This window comes from Pseudoliparis swirei, chromosome 22, assembly GCF_029220125.1.
Source record: "Pseudoliparis swirei isolate HS2019 ecotype Mariana Trench chromosome 22, NWPU_hadal_v1, whole genome shotgun sequence".
Lineage (NCBI taxonomy): Eukaryota > Metazoa > Chordata > Actinopteri > Perciformes > Liparidae > Pseudoliparis > Pseudoliparis swirei.
In genome coordinates, this window is record NC_079409.1 from 12,573,814 (window position 1) to 12,594,932 (window position 21,119).

Consider the following 21,119-nt stretch of genomic DNA (forward strand, 5'->3'; position numbering starts at 1 on the left):
AGTGAAATAAAATTCATTTGTATTTTGGATTGGTGAAAATCTAAAGACACGTGTGACAATACTGAGCTATTAAAGTTGTACTGAAATTGAAAAACATATTTTTTTCCCTAAGAAATCAGTTGACATATTTGTGTTTGTTTTGCATTTGGCCTAATACAACAAAATCATTCTTAACACAAATTAGAAATGTAAGTGTTATACAGCAATAGAGGCTGAGCAAATGAAGGCAATGTTAAGCTTTCAGCTGTTTTGGCCGTCCTGCAACCGCAGGGTTGTGGGTTCGATCCCCGCTCTCCCCCCCCAGCAAAGTCAAGTGTCATGAGCAGCAGGCACCACCCCCCCCCAGTTGCTTCGCGCGCCGCAGCCCCCACTGCTCTAACTAAAATAACTATAAATGCAGAAGAGAAAACTAATTTCCCTTAGGGGATTAAAAAAATTATTCTTATCCTACAGTTAGTCTTCTCTACGTTCCTCTGGGACTCTACGTTAATCGTGGCTCAGTGGTGAGCAGGGTCGTCCTTCAATCAGAGGATCGGCGGTCCGATGCTCGGCCCCGCTAACCCATGTCGATGTGTCCTCCGGCGAGACACTCCCGTAGCTGTGCCTACGGCGTATGAATGTGGCAGGTGGGACCGTAGCCCCTCCGATCAGTGTCTGAATGGGTGTGAATGGGTGAACGATGTCATGGAGTTTGAAAGCGCTTTGAGTGGTAGGAAGACTAGAAAAGTCCAATTACCATTTGAATGACAGGGTGACACGTGTAGGGGATCTTTGACGATCCAGTCGGCTCACTGGCTAATATCATGCTGAAAGTAACGTTACTACCATAATTTGCAAGCTTCCACTTTCCTTTTCTTTGAAGTATATTGTAAAGGCTTCACCCTCTCAAGAGTTATTGGGTTAATTTCCTCAGTCGTGATGATTTTCTTTACCCCTTGCACAGCTCCGTTATGTCTGCACAGCCGTGTGACCATATTTCTGCCTCAATTTAAACCGGCATTTCCTCAGCTGCTCTAGTGGAGCCAGATGGGCCCACAGCTCGGAGGGCTGTGCCTGGACTATTACAATATGTAGTTACAATATCTAACTCACGTTGCCTTTTCTATTACGGTGCTGCACATTGTTTCGTATTACTTCAGGACTTGTCTCATCAGAGAAATGGTTGTCTTGCTGATCACTGCCTAAAACTTGGTCACTAGACCTTATAGGACCTGCACACGGTGCAGCTGTCTTGTTTATGTTCTCCGTCAAGTGAAGATGGCTGAATGTTTACATTACCTTATATAAGAATGACTGCTGTAACTAGAAAATAACCTTAAAAACTGTGATATTTTTTTTCCTTCCTTATTTCCACTGCATTTAAAACTTTGGACATTTTAAAATGTGAATCAGAATGTACTTCCTTTTAAACACCCAGAGGAAATAACAAATAAAGACATTTCTCTGTTGCAAAAACACGAAATGTATGTGATGATGACAAAAAAAGTTGAAAGATTTCCACCTGTTTGTTTTCATTAAATGAGTAACATGATGTTAAAATGACTGATGTTTCAGTAACCGAATATAAAACTTTCATAGTTGCACATAGAAACATTCTACAAAAAGGTTAGTAATTCTTGCAAATGTGGTTTTGTGGGTTAAACTGCGGACATTAACGGTCTAAAATGTGTCCACATACATATGCTGTAGAACTTAACTATTGTGCTTTTCCTGTTGTCACATGTCAAAGTATCTTTTGTGAAAAAGGTCCATAAAACGACAACTAATGAACATTATACCAGAAGTTTGACTTCTCATTTGGACTGAAAGGTGACTTGTCTGATCTGATCATAACCAAATTATGTGACTCAAAGAGGCACAGCTGTCAGACAGATTATCCTATGGCTAATAGATTAACTTTCTAAAGAAAGTTAGGCCCCTGATGCTGGGCAGGGAAACATAAATACCTCTGGAAACAAAGAAATGGAAAACAATAGGTGTAGTATTGCTCTCTGTGTCTTATTTCCTCTAGTGGCCCATCTGTTTGTTGACCAGCATGTGGTAGACTCCCTTTTGGGCCAGCAGCTGTTGATGTGTCCCCAGTTCGATCACCACTCCTCCGCTGAAAACAGCGATGCGGTCTGCATTTTGGATGGTGGACAGACGGTGAGCCACAATGATACACGTCCTGCCCTTACTGGCCTCGTCCAGCGCCTCCTGCACCACCTGGAAAAAACAAAATGACGACACTGACCTCACATGTACATTTAAGAAAAGAAAGAAAGAAATGTACACTTTTATTGATCCCCGTAGGGAAATTCTTCTCTGCATCTGACCCATCCTTAGTTATTAAGGAGCAGTGGGCTGCAGTGAAGCGCAAGGGGAGCAACTGGGGGTTCAGTGTCTTGCTCAAGGACACTTTGACATGCAACTATAGGGAGAGCGGGGATAGAACCGGCTACCTTGTGGTTACGGGACGACTACTCATCCCCATGATGAGCTACAGTTGACTCCAAACTATATAACTATAGGGCACGCTGTAGTGCATCACTTGCTCTTTGGAGAAGGTGATTGGCAACAATCGTCCGTCCCTCCAGCTCCAGGACATGTCGGCCTCCAGGACCCTTAGGCGGGCGGCCAGGAAAGATGTTGGCCGACCCCTCTGGGTCATCATTAACTTCCTGCCTCATCAACAAGGCCCAGGACCCCCACTGACATGGACTCTTCGGACGAGGGAGGATGTATGAATTAATTTTTTACAAAATGTTCACAAAATGTCCAGTGAGCACTGAGTACACTTTGTGCCTATACACTGTGAACGTACAGGACTGTCTCAGAAAATTAGAATATTGTGATAAAGTTCTTTATTTTCTGTAATGCAATTAAAAAAACAAAAATGTCATGCATTCTGGATTCATTACAAATCAACTGAAATATTGCAAGCCTTTTATTTTTTTTAATATTGCTGATTATGGCTTACAGCTTAAGAAAACTCTAAAATCCTATCTCATAAAATTTTAATATTTCCTCAGACCAAGTAAAAAAAAAGATTTATAACAGCTGAGTGTTTGTCAAGGCTCAGGAAACCCTTGCAGGTGTTTCGAGTTAATTAGACAATTCAAGTGATTTGTTTAATACCCTACTAGTATACTTTTTCATGATATTCTAATATTTAGAGATAGGATATTTGAGTTTTCTTAAGCTGTAAGCCATAATCAGCAATATTAAAAGAATAAAAGGCTTGCAATATTTCAGTTGATTTGTAATGAATCCAGAATGCATGACATTTTTGTTTTTTAAATTGCATTACAGAAAATAAAGAACTTCATCACAATATTCTAATTTTCTGAGACAGTCCTGTATATACGTTTCTAATCTCTTGATAACATTATTATGAGATTTTTAATTTCAGTAAAATAACTTTATTTGTGTCTTGTCGTATTCTTGTTTATTGGTCCCAGTGTGAGTGTCAATAGTGGGAATGATTTATTTGGCACCTGCTGACTTTTTTTTAGCCCCCTCCCCCAACACTCACCTTCTCACTCTCAGTGTCGAGTGCAGATGTGGCCTCGTCCAGGAGCAGCACTTTGGGGTTGCGGAGTATGGCTCGGGCGATGGCTATGCGCTGCTTCTGGCCACCGGACAGCTGAGTTCCTTTATCACCTGCCTGAGTGTCGTACTTCTGCTCATTCAAACAGAGAGAGAAAGAGGAGGCGCTATTAATATACTCCTAAATAAAGACAAAAGCTCACGCTGTATTCCACACCTCACTTTATATTGTGAATACAAAATGGTCTGGTTGCACCTTATTGCAATTTATGTGAATTAATTGATTATAAAAGTACCAATTTCCTTATAAATAAAGCAACAGGGACACCTATTCTGAATAGCGAAGTCTCCGTTGGATTTTTAACGCTGTGATCAATCATGGTTGTATGGAGGTGGAGGAAGAAATTAGATATTGAAAGATTGATATTTCTAAACCTGAGCAAATAAAGCCCCAACTCGTTACCATTAAAGGTGAGAATGTTTTTTTAATGAGTTGCAGTTTTTTCTATTGTTTCCTCATCACCACACTGACAGGCATCATATCCCAAGTGTCCCAGTAGACAACATTTGTGAGATGTTGGAAAGATTATAACTTCTCCATAAAAATGTCACACGTGGATTAATTTTATTTCTGTCGGTGTCATCACTGAGATCCGAGCGTTGCTGAAACATCAGAGCAGTTACCTTTGGCAGGCTATCAATGAAGGTGTGAATGTTGGCTGCTTTAGCAGCTTCCTGAATCTCCGCAATGGATGCGATGCGGCTGTTGTCTCCATAGGCGATGTTTTCACTCAAGGTGCAGTCGAACAGCACAGGCTCCTGGGATACGATGCCTATTTGAGATCTCAACCACTGGATGTTCAGCTTTTTCACATTCATATTGTCGAGCAGCTGAAAAAGAAAATGTTCGCAAAAATTATTGTCGGAAGCACAAGTTGGATTTGATGTCTAAAACATCCAATAATTGTTTTTCTGAGCATAATATCTCACTATTTGGCTCCTAAATACTCCAACAGCTGAATGTGTCTGTGTGACGATGAGTTCTGAGCAGGTAATGTGCAGTGGGGGAGCTGGATAACAATGACGTGTGTTAGTTTAATCAACTTTAAACATCACTTGAAGACAGAGTCACAGCTCTGTGGAGCCGAGTATTCCTATAGACCTTAGTGGTAATGACTTTATGAACTTCTTTAATGAAAAGATTTTAACTATTAGGGACAAGATTAATAATCTCTTGCCCTTAACCAGTGCCAATCTGTCCTCAAGTGGAATGGCCTTGGAAACCGCTGTATGCCCTGGTGTATATTTGGAGGGCTTTTCTCCCATCAACCGTGACCAATTATCGTCAACGGTTTCTACTTCGAACACGTCTACCTGTCTCTTGGACCCCATCCCGACGAGGCTGCTTAAAGACGTTTTGCCTTTAATTGGAAGCTCTCTATTAGATATTATCAATGTGTCTCTGCTAACAGGCCACGTACCACACTCCTTCAAAGTGGCTGTCATTAAACCTCTCCTGAAGAAGCCCACTCTGGATCCAGAGGTGTTGGCTAACTACAGACCGATCTCTAACCTCCCCTTCCTCTCCAAGATCCTTGAGAAAGTGGTCGCAAATCAGTTGTGTGACTTTCTACATCATAATAGTTTATTTGAGGAGTTTCAGTCAGGATTTAGAAAACACCACAGCACCGAGACAGCACTGGTGAAAATTACAAATGACCTCTTAATGGCAGCAGATAAAGGACTCCTCTCTGTCCTGGTCTTGTTAGACCTTAGTGCTGCATTCGACACCATTGACCATGACATCCTGTTACAGAGACTGGAGCAGTCGATTGGCATTTCAGGCACGGCACTAAGTTGGTTTAAATCCTATTCATCAGATCGATCTCAGTTTGTATTTGTAAACGATGACGCCTCGATAACCACCAACGTTAGTCACGGAGTTCCACAAGGTTCTGTGCTTGGACCAATTTTATTTACCTTATACATGCTTCCTTTGGGCAATATTATCAGGAAACACTCCATTAACTTTCATTGTTATGCAGATGATACTCAATTATATCTATCGATAAAACCAGAGGAGAGCAACCAACTCGGTAAAATTCAAGCATGTCTTAAAGACATAAAAACATGGATGACCTGCAACTTCTTGATGTTAAACTCAGACAAAACCGAAGTAATTTTAATCGGCCCTGAGCACCTCAGAGATCAATTATCTGGTGATGTGGATTCTGTAGACGGCATTGCCCTGGCATCCAACACCACTGTAAAGAATCTCGGCGTTATCTTTGATCGGGACTTGTCCTTTAACTCCCACGTAAAGCAAATCTCAAGGACTGCATTCTTTCATCTACGTAATATTTCAAAAATCAGGCACATCTTGTTTCAAACAGATGCAGACAAATTGGTTCACGCGTTCGTTACTTCGAGACTGGATTACTGCAACTCCTTATTATCAGGCTGCTCTAATAAGTCTCTTAGGTCCCTCCAGTTGATCCAGAATGCTGCAGCTCGTGTTCTCACTAAAACTAAGAAAAGAGATCACATCACTCCTGCACGAGCTGCTCTGCACTGGCTCCCCGTAAAATCAAGAATCACTTTTAAAATTCTTCTCTTAACGTACAAAGCCTTGATTGGTGATGCACCATCATAGCTTAAGGAGCTTGTAGTACCATATTGCCCCACTAGAGAGCTGCGCTCACTAAATGCGGGACTACTTGTAGTTCCTAGAGTCTTAAAAAGTAGAATGGGAGCCAGAGCCTTTAGTTATCAAGCTCCTCTTTTATGGAACCAGCTTCCAATTTCAGTCCGGGAGGCAGACACAGTCACCTCGTTTAAGAGTAGACTTAAGACTTTCCTCTTTGACAGAGCTTATAGTTAGGGCTGAATCAGGTTCACCTGGTCCAGCCCCTTGATATGCTGCTATAGGCTTATAGCTGCCGGGGGACGTTTAGGATGCACTGAGCACCTTTCTCCTCTTTTTCTCTCTCCTTAGGGATGCATTTTCATCTCTCCATCACACATTACTAACTCTGCTTTCTCCCCGGAGTCCTTTTGACTTCACGTCTCATGGGGTCATCGGACCCTATGAGACGGCATAGATCCTATCTGCTGATGGATCATCGAGGTCTGGGTCGTGGAATTCCTGCTACCGACCACGCCACTGCCCTGTTGAGACTCCGCCCACTGTTGAGACTCCGCCCACTCCTCCTCTCTACCTTCATCTGCCTGATGGATCGTGGAGGTCTCCATCGTGGAATATGCCTACTATGAACTATTCATACACTGTCATATTCATTGAATGTATTTTAACTCTAAATCTGTCCTTCTGTACACATTACATCTATTGCACCTGTCCATCCTGGAGAGGGATCCTCCTCTGTTGCTCTCCTGAAGGTTTCTTCCATTTTTCCCCCCTGAAGGGTTACTTGGGAGTTTTTCCTGATCCGATGTGAGGTTTTGGGGCAGGGATGTCTATGTGTACAGATTGTAAAGCACTCCGAGACAAATTTGTAATTTGTGAAATTGGGCTATACAAATGAACTGAATTGAATTGAATTGAAAATAATTATAATTAATAATTTTATATAATAGCAATAAATAGAGTTCTCTCTCTCAGAAGACAGTCGGCAAAACCAAGAATCCCATCAAGATAAACTGAAATGGGTTATGCAGTAAATACATAAACACACATGCTCCACATAACTCATAAAATCTCAAGGTCCGTGTCTCCTCAGTACAGTGCCATCAAGCAGCCATAAACGCGATCGCCGGCTAACCATTAGCCAGCTGGCAATAGGTGAGAGTGTTATTCAGCCACAGAGCGTGTGTGTGTTTTATCTTCTCACCACTCTGCCCTCTCTGGGATCGTAGAACCTCTCCAGCAGCTGGATGGTGGTGCTCTTTCCACAGCCGCTGCTCCCCACCAAGGCCAAAGTCTCTCCCTTGCTCACCTTGAGATTCAGCCCTCTGAGGACGGGCACATCAGGGCGTGCCGGGTAGTTAAAAAAGACACCGTCAAAGTGCACGTTGCCCTCAAATTTGTCCTGGTGGTTTCGAGAGATGACACAGAGGCGTGAAATATTAGCTTGTGTGTAGAAAGCGGCTCCATAAACCTTGTGCTTGGTGCCGTGTGACATACTGGAGACTCCCCCTCCTGTGAGAGATTGTCGATGGCGGGCTCTTTGTTCAGCAGCATCATGAGGTGGGAAGCTGAGATTTTGGCCTTCGCATAGTTTGGAGCGAAGGAGTTGGCCTCTCCGAGCGCCATGGCACCGTACAGTATAGCAGAAATGACACTGGGAGGGAAAGTCAAGCGCTTATTAGTTATACCTTTCAAATCACCTGATCAAGAGAAAAAGTCATGCTATGTGTTCACTCACAGGAATACTCCCTCAGCATTCATCATTCCTCTCACAATGAGATAAGCTCCAAAGCGGAAACAGCCTGCGTAAGCAAAGTAGATCATGGCCTGGGTGATGGAGAAGCATAACCCATGCACATGGGCGTTTTTCTGAGAGTTCCTGTTCAGAAAGTGAGAGAAAGGTGGCATCAGAGAGGTCACTATTAAAATGAATACAATGTATTCATGAAGACGGATCTGTGGTGTAATGTCTCGTACTTGTATGGCACTTCAAGGTGTTCCTCATACAAAGACTCAAACTTGGGTTGTATGTTTAGAGAGACAACAGTACGGATATTTTCAATGGCCTCTGTAGCAATCTGTGAACACACACCATACCAACATTATATCTATTGTTGATCACAAACAAAAAACAATGAGCGTGTTACTTTGGCTCATCTCATACTGATTCCCTACCTTTCCGGACTTCTCCAGCTCCTTCTTGTCCTGAGCGGCGTATCCGGTAAGCGCCCGCATCTCCATGGTTCCAGCTGCTGCCATGAAGGGCACCACAGCCAGGACGAGCAGAGTCAGCTGCCAGCCGTACACGAAGGAGATGATCACAGAGGTGCCCATGTTGGCGACGTTCTGGGCCAGCGTGGCCAGACGGATTCCTGTGGCCTGAGCGGCGTGAACGATGGGAACAAAGAAAGTTACGACAACACTCAGATGATTCAATGTTGTAGTCTTTGGCAAATAGATTTGTTAATTTTGTGTGTGTGTTTGTGTGTGTGTGTGTTGTGACTTACCCCTTGCACTTGGGCTGCGTCTGTGGCCAGTCTCGTAGTGAGCGCTCCAACACTGTTTTGGGGGTTGTCAAACCAGCTGAGGTCCTACAAGGAAAACGGGGAACGACATTTTCCATTTTCCATGAAAATAAATCCATCCGTTATCTGTTAACCCAGCTGGCTTTGGGCGAAGGCAGGGGACACCCTGGACAGGTGGCCAAACCCAGTCCCAGAAAGAACCCGGGAATCTAACCCCGTGCTGGCTCCACACCACTGGGCAGCAATAAAGTTAGATATATATATTCTGTTGAAACTCAGCCCGACAGAGAGCTATCAGAGGAGAGAAGAGAGGCAAGGTTACACTTACCTGTCTCATCATGGCCTTAAAGGCGTCGCGTCTCAGTTTAAGGGTCAGCGTCTCCCCAGATTTACCAAAACAGTAGCCCTGTTACACATTTTGGGAAATTTGCCAATTAGCTTTCTTACTGGGAATTACATGCACAGATTGATACCACACTCATGTCTGTCCAGTAAGCACACAGCAACAGCCAGAACACAGTTATGTATCTAAATAGTAGATTATTCTCATCACAGTGTATTTCCAAAAATATCAACATCACCACCAGGAAATGAAGATATGTTGGCCTCACCTGTAGAAACAAGGCGACGAATGTTATAACTCCAATAACAATGAACATCAGAGAAAAGAAAAGAGATTTTTCCCTGATCACCTCTTGATTGTGTTCAGCAAATACCTGAGAGGAGATAAAACAAACATATAATCTCTAGCTTTCTACAACATCTGACGAATGTTGCATCAAGAAGCTTTAAAATAACTGTTGTGCTCCACAGATACACGGAGTAACATACAGTGATGATCTTGGAGAAGATGACAGCAAACAATGGTTGCATAGCTCCGTTGAAGATGGCACAGATGGTCCCGACCAAAATGTACGGCCACTCGTTGCGGTTGAGGTTCATCAATTGAGGGAACGACAGGAGGGGACAATCCTCCTTCTACAGAAAGAGAGAGAAAGAGCTGAGCCACAACTCCGACTGTTTTCTCCTCAGGGAGATATTAACAAAGTTAGACTGTGGTTAAATGAATTTAGTGCAGATGCATTAAAAATATCTTTGCAACCAGGTTATTGTCTATATAGTTCAGAGGCAGGGGCAGGACCGACATTTTAGGATCTGCTCAGGATGAGATCTGCCCCCCCTGTTTCCAAACTGGGTCAACGCTACAACACTGGACTAAGAAGGAGAAGCTAAATAGTAATCCTGGAATTGAGTCTCATTTCCTTTATATATTGTGGCCACTGTCTATAATATTTCCTAATTCTCGGTTTCTTATTTGAGATGAAATTGGATACAATTTTATCAAGAGTCACAACAAAATTAGGGTTTGGAAAAGGAACACACCTTGGGACCACCGCCCAGTTCAACACTTCAACCCTGAATAGAAACAGCGAATGTGAGATAACCTTGGCTTCTGTGTTTCGTGGTAAACGTTCATTTTAAAACAAGTTCAGTGTGTAACCAGAGACCCTTCGTACCCCTCCATACCCCTCCATATGCCTTCAGAACAGACATTTGGCAGGTGTTTTCACAAATCATAATAAATTGGCAGCATATAAGAAGACCAAATGCTTCCTGCCCCCGTTGGACGATGAGAGTAGATATAACAGTTTGCCCTGCATAGACCATGTTGACAATGTAGCTCAAACCCCAGCTCACCTCTTCTGTCCCGTATTCCTTCAACTTCTGTTTCTCCTCTTTCTCTCCCTCTGAGGAAGCAAAAGAGGTGTTTCTTAACTTCCTGCTGTGCACAGACTGAGAACGGATCTTGGTCAACGGGCTGTTCGCGTCCACAGAATCCCCCCGTCCTTTCCCCTCCTCCGACTCCTCAACCTTTTGAAAGGTCTGCGGCAGAGAGAGAGATGTGTGGGTACCCCAGAAATAAACAACATCAAGACCATTCTGAAGTTACAAAGTTCCCCTTGAGTTCAAGACCAACCGCTGTGACATGTGTTTCGTGTGTCTACCTGCATGGTGACCAGCGTATGGTAGATTCCCTGTTCTGTCATTAGTTGACTGTGAGTCCCCAGCTCTGCAACCTTCCCTTGCTGAAAGCCAGCGATGACGTCCACGTTCCGGATGGTTGAGAGGCGGTGGGCAATGATTATGGAGGTACGGCCCTGTCGGACCTGCACAAGAAGATGTGTCAGAGTTTTTTTCCAGCTTATATTTACGAGTGAAAGCGTGCGTCAAAATTGGATGCCTGGTAGAGCCTTTGGAAAAGAATACAACCAACAACTTGTAAAATACAAGCTCGCTGCGATTGCAATCACACCGGGAGTCCTCTCTGAACACACAGGTTGAAGACTAAAACAACTCTCCCTCCCGAGCCAAGTATGACACACAGATTCTGTCACCGGTTCATATCACTTCATCCTGGCCTTGTCTTGGCTCCGTCCCCCTCTCTCATTGTAACAATACGATAACAAGTGTGAGTGTTGTGTTGTGTGAGGCGTGTCACTAAACTGAGAGAAGCAGACATCATATTTTATTGTGCTGTTATTCTGAATTTGCAGGAACATGAAGGACACATCAGTCTCTTAAATATTTAAGATTTATATGAACACAAGAAGGAGCTAAAATTGTACATACATTTCATGAAGATAGATAAGTTAGCAGTTGACACATTTCCTCATTTAGTGATTGGTCTACGGACGTCTGAGGATCTCGTCAGCGACGTCAGCATGTTCACATGCTCACAATACAGAAGTAATGATGCCAAGTTGATCAACCTATTACTGCGAGGGTAAACACAAGTACAGCTGAGGCTGATGGGAATGCAATTAGTTTTGCAAATGATTGAAAACCACGACGACTCGATTAAGTCTAATTTGAATTTCTGTAAAAGTGCAAAGTAAGCTAAAGCTTCTGTGCATGAGGCAGAGCATGTGTTTGGGTTTATTTCTACCTTGTCGAGTGCAGCTTGCACCATGGTCTCACTCTCAGCATCAAGAGCAGATGTGGCTTCGTCCAACAGGAGGATTCTGGGGTTGCGGACTAGAGCTCGAGCAATCGCAATCCTCTGCTTCTGTCCTCCGCTCATTTGAGTCCCTCGGTCTCCGACCATCGTCTCAAACTTCTGCTCAATGATAAGATTCTCAATGTTAACAGGTGGTGGGCAGAGTTCTTGATACACACAGAAGATGGGGAGTCATAAATACAATCCTACATCAGGAAGGGCCATAATGAAGTTGTAAGCATTGGACTCCTTGGCAGCTTGCGCGATATCGGACTGCGTCACGTCGGGCCGGCCGTATCTGATGTTCTCAGCGATGCTGGTGGCAAAGAGGATGGGCTCCTGGCTCACCACGCCAATCATATCCCTCAGGTAGCGGACGTTAAGGGAACGGATGTCGTGACCGTCAATAGTCACCTAAAGTACAGGAGTCAAACATATACAGGACTTTAAATATAATCACAGCCAAGAGTATTTGAAAACAGCATGTCCTCTGCTGTTGTTAAAAGAATAGTTCATTTTTTCCGAATATATCCTCAAATGTTTTTCTTTGAGAGAGTTAGATGAGAAGCTTTAATACGCCTCTCAAGTCTGTGCGATACATATAAAGCCGGGCATAGCCACTTCCTGGAGTTTCAGGAGTTTCCCGGAGTACATCACGACCAGAAACTGTATTTACAAATACGGACGTGATATTCAAAGTTTCACTGCATTTTCAGCAGGTTTTAAGGCTCTCATTGTAATTGATTGTCTTTATATCAATGTCAACTTAAAGTAAATCAAGGCTGCTGTAAAAGCTGGAAAACACGTGAGGAGCAGCCAGCAGTGACACAGTGAATACAGGACAGGCAGTAAATGGGCTAAACTACTTTGATCTATATCTTCATGTGACACCTGCTCTATTGCATGACAACATGTTATAGGGGTGCAATGCTGAATTAGTAGACAACTCTCTCAAGTCCTCAATTATAACAGAGTGGATATGGTGGCAATTGCTGAATAAATCCTTTGAATGAAGTTGTTTATCAATACCACTCACAGATCCTTCTTGGGGATCGTAGAACCTCTGCAGCAGCTGGATCGTGGTGCTTTTACCACAGCCGCTGCTACCGACCAAGGCAATGTTCTGCCCACTGGTGACGCTCAGAGACAAGTTCTGCAGAACCTACAAAATGATAACAAGGTCAGTTATGAGATGCCGGTTAAAGTAATACAATGTATGCTTTAGAGTTCAGCGAACGGTCGAAGGGGAACATACTTGGACCTCCGGCCTCGAGGGGTAGCTGAAGTGGATGTTCTTGAACTCTATGTTTCCTTCTATGGTATCAGGCTTGAAGCCGGCCTCTGAAAAGCTGTCAATATTCGGTTTCTGTTGAGACAAGTCTTACAAGTTTTAATTCTAAAAACTCAGCTCTCCGGTTCTCTGAGGCCAAACTACAAATATGTTTTATCTGTAGTTTGGTCTCAGTTGGATAGAGAACATGATTCTTATCACCACCTCAAACAGACAATGGGAGGAAGGCTGTTAGCTCCCATGTTTTGGTGAGCATTTTTAGAAAGATTGTTTTTTTCCCCACAGCTCTTTGTATTTTCACTGCACACTGCTTTGATTCCTCAAAGGTTGAGCTCTGTGTTTTGTCAAATAATGAGACTGTTTAATGTCCCCGTTTGAGGCCTCACACTTCTGTTATTTTAGACTAGACAGTATACACTAGAAACTAGAAAGAACCTTTCTAGATTAGACATCACAAACTGCTTTTTTGCAATTAAAGACACACTATAATAACTTGTTTTTCGTCATGTATTGATAACTCCACACTAGCTATAGGTCACCATTCAAACCACATTCTAGATGAGCTTGCAACAAGACTCTTGAAAACAACTCTAGGTGTGGTTGACTTAAAGTCACAGTGAAACAGAAGTTAGAGCGTATTTAGCTCCTGTTACAGTTTTAAATGTTGGATGAGCCATCCTGCATTCAGAGTTGCTGACAATCTGCAAAGTTTTTACTTAATTTCTTCCTCGTTCTCCTCCCAATATACGAGTTGTTGTGCTAAACTCTTAGCTCGAACACCAAGGCTATGAATGGGTGAATGATTAGATTAGGGCTGCAACAACGAATCGATAAAATCGATAAAAATCGATTATTAAAATAGTTGGCAACGAATTTCGTTATCGATTCGTTGTGTCGCGCGATTATTACGGCGCTCAATAAGTCACGGAGTATAAACAAAGTTGAGTTGAGCGCAGAGCGGCGCAGGAGAAACCAGAGCGGAGGGAGAGACGGAACGCTGCGTTGTGAGAGCCAATCAGCGCTGAGCTGCTCCTCTGTTGATGAATCTAATTGGCTGGTGCTGCTCACGTGGCGCTGGATGCGGAAGTCATTCACGTCGTCGGAGACATTCACGGAGCTAAGTGCGCCTCCGGGTGACGTCATGACCCCAGACACCAGGGCGCTACATGTCACGACGTGTGTGGCATTTCCACAAGAGTATAACGTAGAAAACGTGGTTATTTATTCCGTGGCGGATAGCGGAAAATATTTTTCCATGGAGAAAGGCAACGGAGATAAACCACGACGCCACTCTTTGAGCGCTGCGCTGCGCGTGCAGACGACATTTAACGGAGCGGAGCAGCGTGCGCTCTGATCGCTCTTTTAATGAAGTATCGATACTAAAAATATGCTAAATCACATCGTTTTTAACGTACGGGTACTTTGTTAGTATCGCTACACCGTGCAGCGTGACAGCAGCAGTGAGCAGATGTAGCGGACTAACATTCAAGCTAACCTAACTTCCCAAACGCTGTGGACATCTGAACGCTGATTGGCCGAGACGCGACACGTCCATCAAAGATGTTCTATTGCGAAGAGCACCACTTCACATTTTTTCCGCGTCTCACTGTAATCTCAACGGCAGCGGGCCAGGTGAAAAAAATAATAAATCGGAACGCGTCTCTGATATTGTTCAGGGGGCCACATGGGGACCACTGCTCAGGAGAGGAAAGCTGTCAGTCTGTTTGTGACGGTTCATCACCATGGTGACCAGTGAACAGGTTCATCACCATGGTGACCAGTGGATCTCCAGGACCTTTCCATGACTTTAAACCAAATTTCCATGATTAAACATTTAGTGAAAACTCTGTCTATACGTGACAAAGTGAGAAGATGTAGTATTTAAACTAACAATGAGAATTCCAAAGCATACCGTATATATACCGTGTAAATTAAAATTTGAATAAAACAAATTTGCATTACTTTTCCAAATATTTTGGGATTTTATTTTTTTCAATTACTTTTCTAGGCCTGCTAATAGCCATTTAAAAATTCCATGACTTTTCCAGGTTTTCCATGACCGTACGGACACTGTTTTGAATAAAGGGTTGAAAATTACAGTTTTTTTTGTTATTTTTTATCCATTAATCATATATAATCAATCAACTGATTATCGATTATCAAAATAATCGTTAGTTGCAGCCCTAGATTAGATAGCCCTAGTGGGCAGGTGGAACCGTGCATGCTAACCCCTGCTATCAGTGTATGAATGCGTGTGAATGGGTGAATGATGACATGTTGTGTAAATGCGCTTGGTGCGTTTGAAGAGAAAAAATAATAATAACAAATGAAATATTATAACCATAATCATGCCATGACAATGAAGCTGCTGTACGTGAGTGATTTTGTTACACGTATTGAATAACGTGGTGAATCTCAGAATCTCATGGGAGGTGAGCCAGTGCTGCAATATATCAACCAGATGATCTGATTGAAAGACGCTCCAATTAGAGCTAAATCCAATATATCTGACTCCAACCTGTCGGCTGCATGAAAGCAGATCCCAGATTACAACAGTGCATGTTGAGTAATATAAACTGACAACTGTCTAGCAGCAACAAGAGCTGAAAATACATTTAGTTTTAACATGTGTGCTTTGGGGAAGAAGGTTGCATGGCTTACATCAGGGGTGGCCAACAGTTTTTTTTGTGTTTTTTGTATGTGCGTGTTCGCTATGCTTGAGTTCAATACGGTATTTTTCGTCAAACGCGCATGCGTGAGATGAAAAAAACGCAAAGTTTCCCAGTAGGGCACGGGTCTCAAACTCGTGGGCCAAACGCGGAAAGACCACATCCGAATGTCGAGCGGCCGTTCTACGGTGGGTTACGCGAATGAAAGTGTCCGAAAATCAAACACTGCTCTTACGCCATGAACCGCATTATGGGCAGCTGGATGTCCCGCACTATGGCTAAAGTAGTTTACGGTGACGCTTTCGCCAGCCGCCCTCAATTCAGCGGACACGGTGTAAGAGCAGCGTTGCAGGAGAACCGCATCCAAATGTCGAACACTTTCTTCGGCTAAAGTGGTTTACTGGTGCACGTTTGATTACAAGTGCACCGTTCGATTTTCGGACACCTGTTCTGACACCCATGTGAAAGAATTGCATTGAGTGGCAACAAAGGAATTAAGCCAGATTTGAAGAGGATTGTTCAAGGCAAGAAATGCCAGAAGTCCCACGAAGCAACATGCATAGTAAAAGAAAAACGCTATTGTAAATTATTCTATTTTTGTTTGTGGACTTGGTTGAACTGAGATAATGTGTGTGTGTGTGAGACAGTGTACACAATGTTCATTGTTGAACATGACAGACCTGTTGTCTTAGTACTGTAGGAGTCCATTTCTGTCATTATCATGTTGGTGTGTGACATTTACAACAAATCTGGCTGATCAGAGGTGTGTGTGTGCAACAAGAGCTGAAAATACATTTAGTTTTAACATGTGTGCTTTGGGGAAGAAGGTTGGCCACCCCTGGCTTACATGATCAATAATGCTGTAGACTTTATATGCAGCTCCTCGGGCACCGGCAAAGGTCTCGATGTTAGGAGAGGCCTGACCCAGAGTGAACGCTCCGATAAGCACCACGAAGAACACCTGAAGACACACAAACCAGTGTTATCTACAGCAACCTTCTTCTTCAGTCTGACTCTGATTTAAAGACGTTGTGTTGTAATATGTATACTTACAGTGATCACTGTTCCAATCGTGTATTCGTGCTTGAGGATGAGTGTACTTCCGTACCAGAAGGCCAGAGCATAGGCCAGGTAGATCATCAGGAAGTTGAAGCCAAAGGCAAAATTGGCATATGTCGCCTTCTTTATTCCCACGGCCTTTGCATCCTCTAAGTTCTTAATATATCTGTGGTGCAAGACACGAATAGACACAAGCACGAGTGCTAGTTCAACAGAAAGCACATTTAAATATAAATTAGATTGCAATGACATCCCAGCAGCATCAGTCAAAAGCACTGATCTAATTCTATGGGGTTTTGGATGCGTTTGATCCTGTTAGAGTTTGTGGAGGATATTTCTTGGACTTTATAAACCTAGATTTATTTGCCCTGCGTTGATGTTTCGCTTGAATAGAATAAAATAGAACTTTCCATTAGATTAGTTCAGCATTAAAATATAAGGGCAACAGTTTGGATTCGGATATTACAGAATGATATTTAAATTGATACTATTCTATACCCCACAAACAATATATTTAGTATTTTACTATTTGTTTACTATTGTATAAAACACCTGTTTTATGTGGATTTGATATTGTTTGTGGATCACATGGAGTTCTGTCTTGTTGTATAAAATGTGCAATGCAAATACATTTGTATTATATTATATATATATATATATATATATATATATATATATATATATATATATAAACGTATACTTGTAGATACCTCTTGATTTCTTTCTCCTGACCATTGAAGGCAAACACTGTCCTGATAGCAGAGATTACCTCTGATGCCACAGCTCCAGCTTTGGCATACGCAGCCTGCTCTTTGGAAGTGAAATTCGCGAGCAACTATTCAGACAAGGGGACAGACATAATGTTATCAACAAAACCTGCAGGGGACTATGTCCTCATGCTGGACATATGGATAGCAAGAGAAAGGCGGAAAGATGGAATGAACACAGAGAGAAAGTGAACTTTAAAAGAGCAACACAAAGATGACGGAGAGAAGTTTACCTTTGAGAACATTCCAGCCGAAAGGATGAGTACAGGGCTCACGGCCAGGATGACCAGAGTGAGTTTCCAGCCTTTGCTGAAGCCGATGATGAAGGCTGAGATGAAGGTGCTTAAGGCCTGAATAAGCTTCCCAGCCTTGTCACCGATACCCTCTTGGATCTTATAGACATCACTGTGCATGCAAATATATCCACATGTTCAACACACGTATGTATTAGGAATGAAATATAAAAACATTTTGCGGTTGTCATGTGAAAACTGTGAAGACTTCAATGTTTCAATTTTGAGAATCATTCTTTGTTTGATTGTTATTTAATTGTTGTTGTTTTATAGGAATCACATCCCAAAAGGTGTTTTCTTATTTTCACTTTGACTCTACTTTGTCTTCCATGACAGCATATTGAACAAATGTTGAATCCAATATTTAAGAAATTAATATTAATGTTGTAAAAAGTGAATTACTGCTCTACAATAATTTGGCTCCATATGAAACAGAGTGTGTAACTTGTTTGTTACCTACTCTGTGAGACGTGTGTTGAGCTCTCCTGTTTCAGTGACATCGAACCAGCCGATGTCCTGCTGCATGATGCAGTGGAAGAATAGTTTGCGGATGCGTTTTGTCTGCCGCCCGGCCGACAGGGTCCAGAAGGCCACCTGCCCGTAGGCAACCACCAGCACGACAAAGCCCAGTATGGAGAAGTAAATGGCATATCTGGGAATGAAAGAAGTACTGTGACACATGGACTTTAAAACTTCTTCTTAGACTTGAAGATAATTTTACGTATTTTCACCCCACAACAAGCATGTGCTGTGTTTATGCTGATCTTTAAAGTCTTACTGTGTCATGTCTGCCTCTAAGGTGCTGTTTCTTGGTACGAAGGTGACGTCTACAGACACAAGGGAGGAAACAACATTGTTCAATGGGAATTAGTCTCATCATCATCATACCTTCCCATGGATGTAACCGGAAACTCACTGGTGCTGTTGAATTGTTGCGGAGGGGCGGTCTTTACAAGAATGTCTGTCATGTCCCCAAACACGATGCACATGAGAGGAAGAGTTACTCCGTTGACGATGGCACAGAAAAGCCCTGCCAGGATCAAGACAATGTCCAAGCCTTTTGCAAACCTAAACTTCACTCATGCAGAGGAGTGTCGTTTAGGAAAGACGAAAAACAGAAACATAGATGTTAGTATCTGCTGCTCGTGATACATTTTCGGGGTGTAAACAAAAGTTAATTACGCAATCAGAAAGGGGGAAAACTGGTATTATATTCTAACAGCAGGGGACAAGTCAAACCAAACAAAAGGAGGATGTGCCGCACTCCCGTCCTCTCCAGCTCCTCCTCCTCTTACTTCACAAACTCACACAAACCTTGACGCACACACGCTTCTATCATCATACCACATACGGCCTAATAGCATTACTTTTATTCTGTCCTCTCTGACCTCAGGCTGATTTCAAAGACATTCAATTACATATTTAAACAGTAAATTCCCTGGAAAATTTCCACAGTACATATTAGTAATTAACATATTACTCAGAGATGAAAGAACATTCTCCCCATGGCTCCTATCACCCAAACGGAGATGGGTTGGTGTAATTTGGGTAATGTTATATTTCCTGTGTGTAGCCAACTTGGAAAGAAAACTTTTTATTGTACTGCTCATCTTGACCAGGAGAAGAGATGTGTATATTTCTGATTAAATAGAGGAGAAAGAATAAAACTGTTAAAAGAGTCAATAAAGCAACCTCAAAAGAATAACTTGTGCATTAAAGGTGGCTCTGACAGAAGGAGATGACCTTACCACATCAATGGGGCCAACCATGGAAACCGCTGGCTTTTTTTCTTTCTCCTTTTTCTTGTCCTTGCTTTCACTGTAAAATATAAAAAGAATGATGAATGAATATTTGTTTTTACTCCAGAGATTAACCGAGACACCTGTTCAGGTGTGAGCCCATATGGGTTGACGCGGTTTTAAAAAAAACACATCGCTCTTGATGTTTTAGTCGTAGTAGAGAAAGAGGTAATTTAAAGCATACCTTATATATTCTTTCTGTTCGTCTTTGGCGAAAGCCAACTTGTCCTTTTCGTCTTTCACGTCCATGTCCGGTTGTTGTCACGTCTCAATCTAACCTACTTATAAGATCCCCTCTGAGATGAAATAAAACAACAACGTTAAATAACCAAAATGATTTAAATCTATATAAACGGTATCATATCACTGCAGGAGTAGTCTCACGCGTAAAGGTAACCCTTACCGTTCTCCCAGAGCCACTCCTCCCACAGGCTGGATGACAGTCGACTGCACACGAGCGCCTCTCCGCCTCTCGCCTTCTCTCCCCTCCCGACTGCCTCCTGAACACCGTTATGCCGCAGGCGGATATTCAGAGTCTCAGCCACACAGCTCCAAGGGTTGAAGGTGGAGCTTTGAATAAGTTGGAGCTCATTAGCTCCTTCGTTCACCTTATGGACATGTAGGAATTGATTCCCACAGCTGGCTGTTTCCTGTCATATTGTATATAGAGTCATAAGGACGGTTTACGTGATGAGAGGAAACGCGTTTAAGGTGGTTGTGTTCTATAATTATGATAGGGCTATCACATTATAACCTTCAATTTTAATAACCTTCAATTTTATATAGCGCTTCTCTAAATACCCGAAGTCGCTTACAGAGTCCAGAGTCCAGTAGTCATACACACACACAGTCATCCCGGTGGTGGTAAGCTACATCAGTAGCCACAGCTGCCCTGGGGCAGACTGGCAGAAGCATGGCTGCCAATCAGCGCCTACGGCCCCTCCGACCACCACCAACATTCATTCACATCCATATGACCAGGGTGAGGCTGCGGTGCATGTCTTTATGATGGTGGGGGAAACCGGAGTATCCGGAGTAAACCCACGCAGACACGAGGAGAACATGCAAACTCCACACAGAAATGACCTGGAGCGACCGGGACGACCGGGACGACCGACTAATTGCGATATGATTTAGTCCCATTTATAGTTTATGTAGCCATCAGCTGTATTAATGGCTATATGTACTCAACGACTGACTATCAAATGACATGAAGAAAGTTCAATTGAATAATATCTCAACACTATACAGTATTGTCAGTTTTCTAATTTAACTGGATGAATTATAAATAATATATAGTCTGATAATAAATAATAAAAGGGGTTTTCAATATTATGTCCATTAGGTGGAAATGACCACACTTCTGATTCAGAAGACATTTACAGAGCCAGCAGGGCAGATAGAGCCTCGAGGCTGAGGGCTGACAGCTGGAGGCAAAGAGAAGGGCAGAGAAACATAATACTTTTTAGGATACACTGAGCACCTCTCTTCTCTTCTCTCTCTACTTATGGATGAATTTACATCTCTCCATCGCACATTACTAACT

At 42.7% G+C, this 21,119-nt stretch overlaps 1 protein-coding gene across 1 annotated transcript; it reads right to left on the minus strand.

Annotated features, from left to right (window-relative positions):
• Positions 1–443: 443 nt before the first annotated feature.
• On the minus strand, positions 444–20,031 carry abcb4 (ATP-binding cassette, sub-family B (MDR/TAP), member 4). Its single transcript, XM_056444351.1, has 28 exons — positions 19,977–20,031; positions 19,758–19,869; positions 19,523–19,592; positions 18,691–18,847; positions 18,553–18,601; positions 18,235–18,426; positions 17,715–17,886; positions 17,425–17,549; positions 16,709–16,880; positions 16,503–16,616; positions 12,951–13,061; positions 12,732–12,857; positions 11,906–12,109; positions 11,645–11,815; positions 10,704–10,865; positions 10,396–10,581; positions 9,529–9,675; positions 9,309–9,413; positions 9,026–9,103; positions 8,680–8,763; positions 8,348–8,551; positions 8,150–8,250; positions 7,911–8,051; positions 7,670–7,826; positions 7,377–7,574; positions 4,213–4,419; positions 3,515–3,661; positions 444–2,205 (listed from the first exon to the last, which is right to left on the minus strand). The coding sequence occupies exons 2-28, from the start codon at positions 19,820–19,822 to the stop codon at positions 2,008–2,010; spliced, it is 3,843 nt and encodes a 1,280-aa protein (XP_056300326.1). The 5' UTR covers positions 19,823–19,869; positions 19,977–20,031; the 3' UTR covers positions 444–2,007.
• Positions 20,032–21,119: the final 1,088 nt, after the last annotated feature.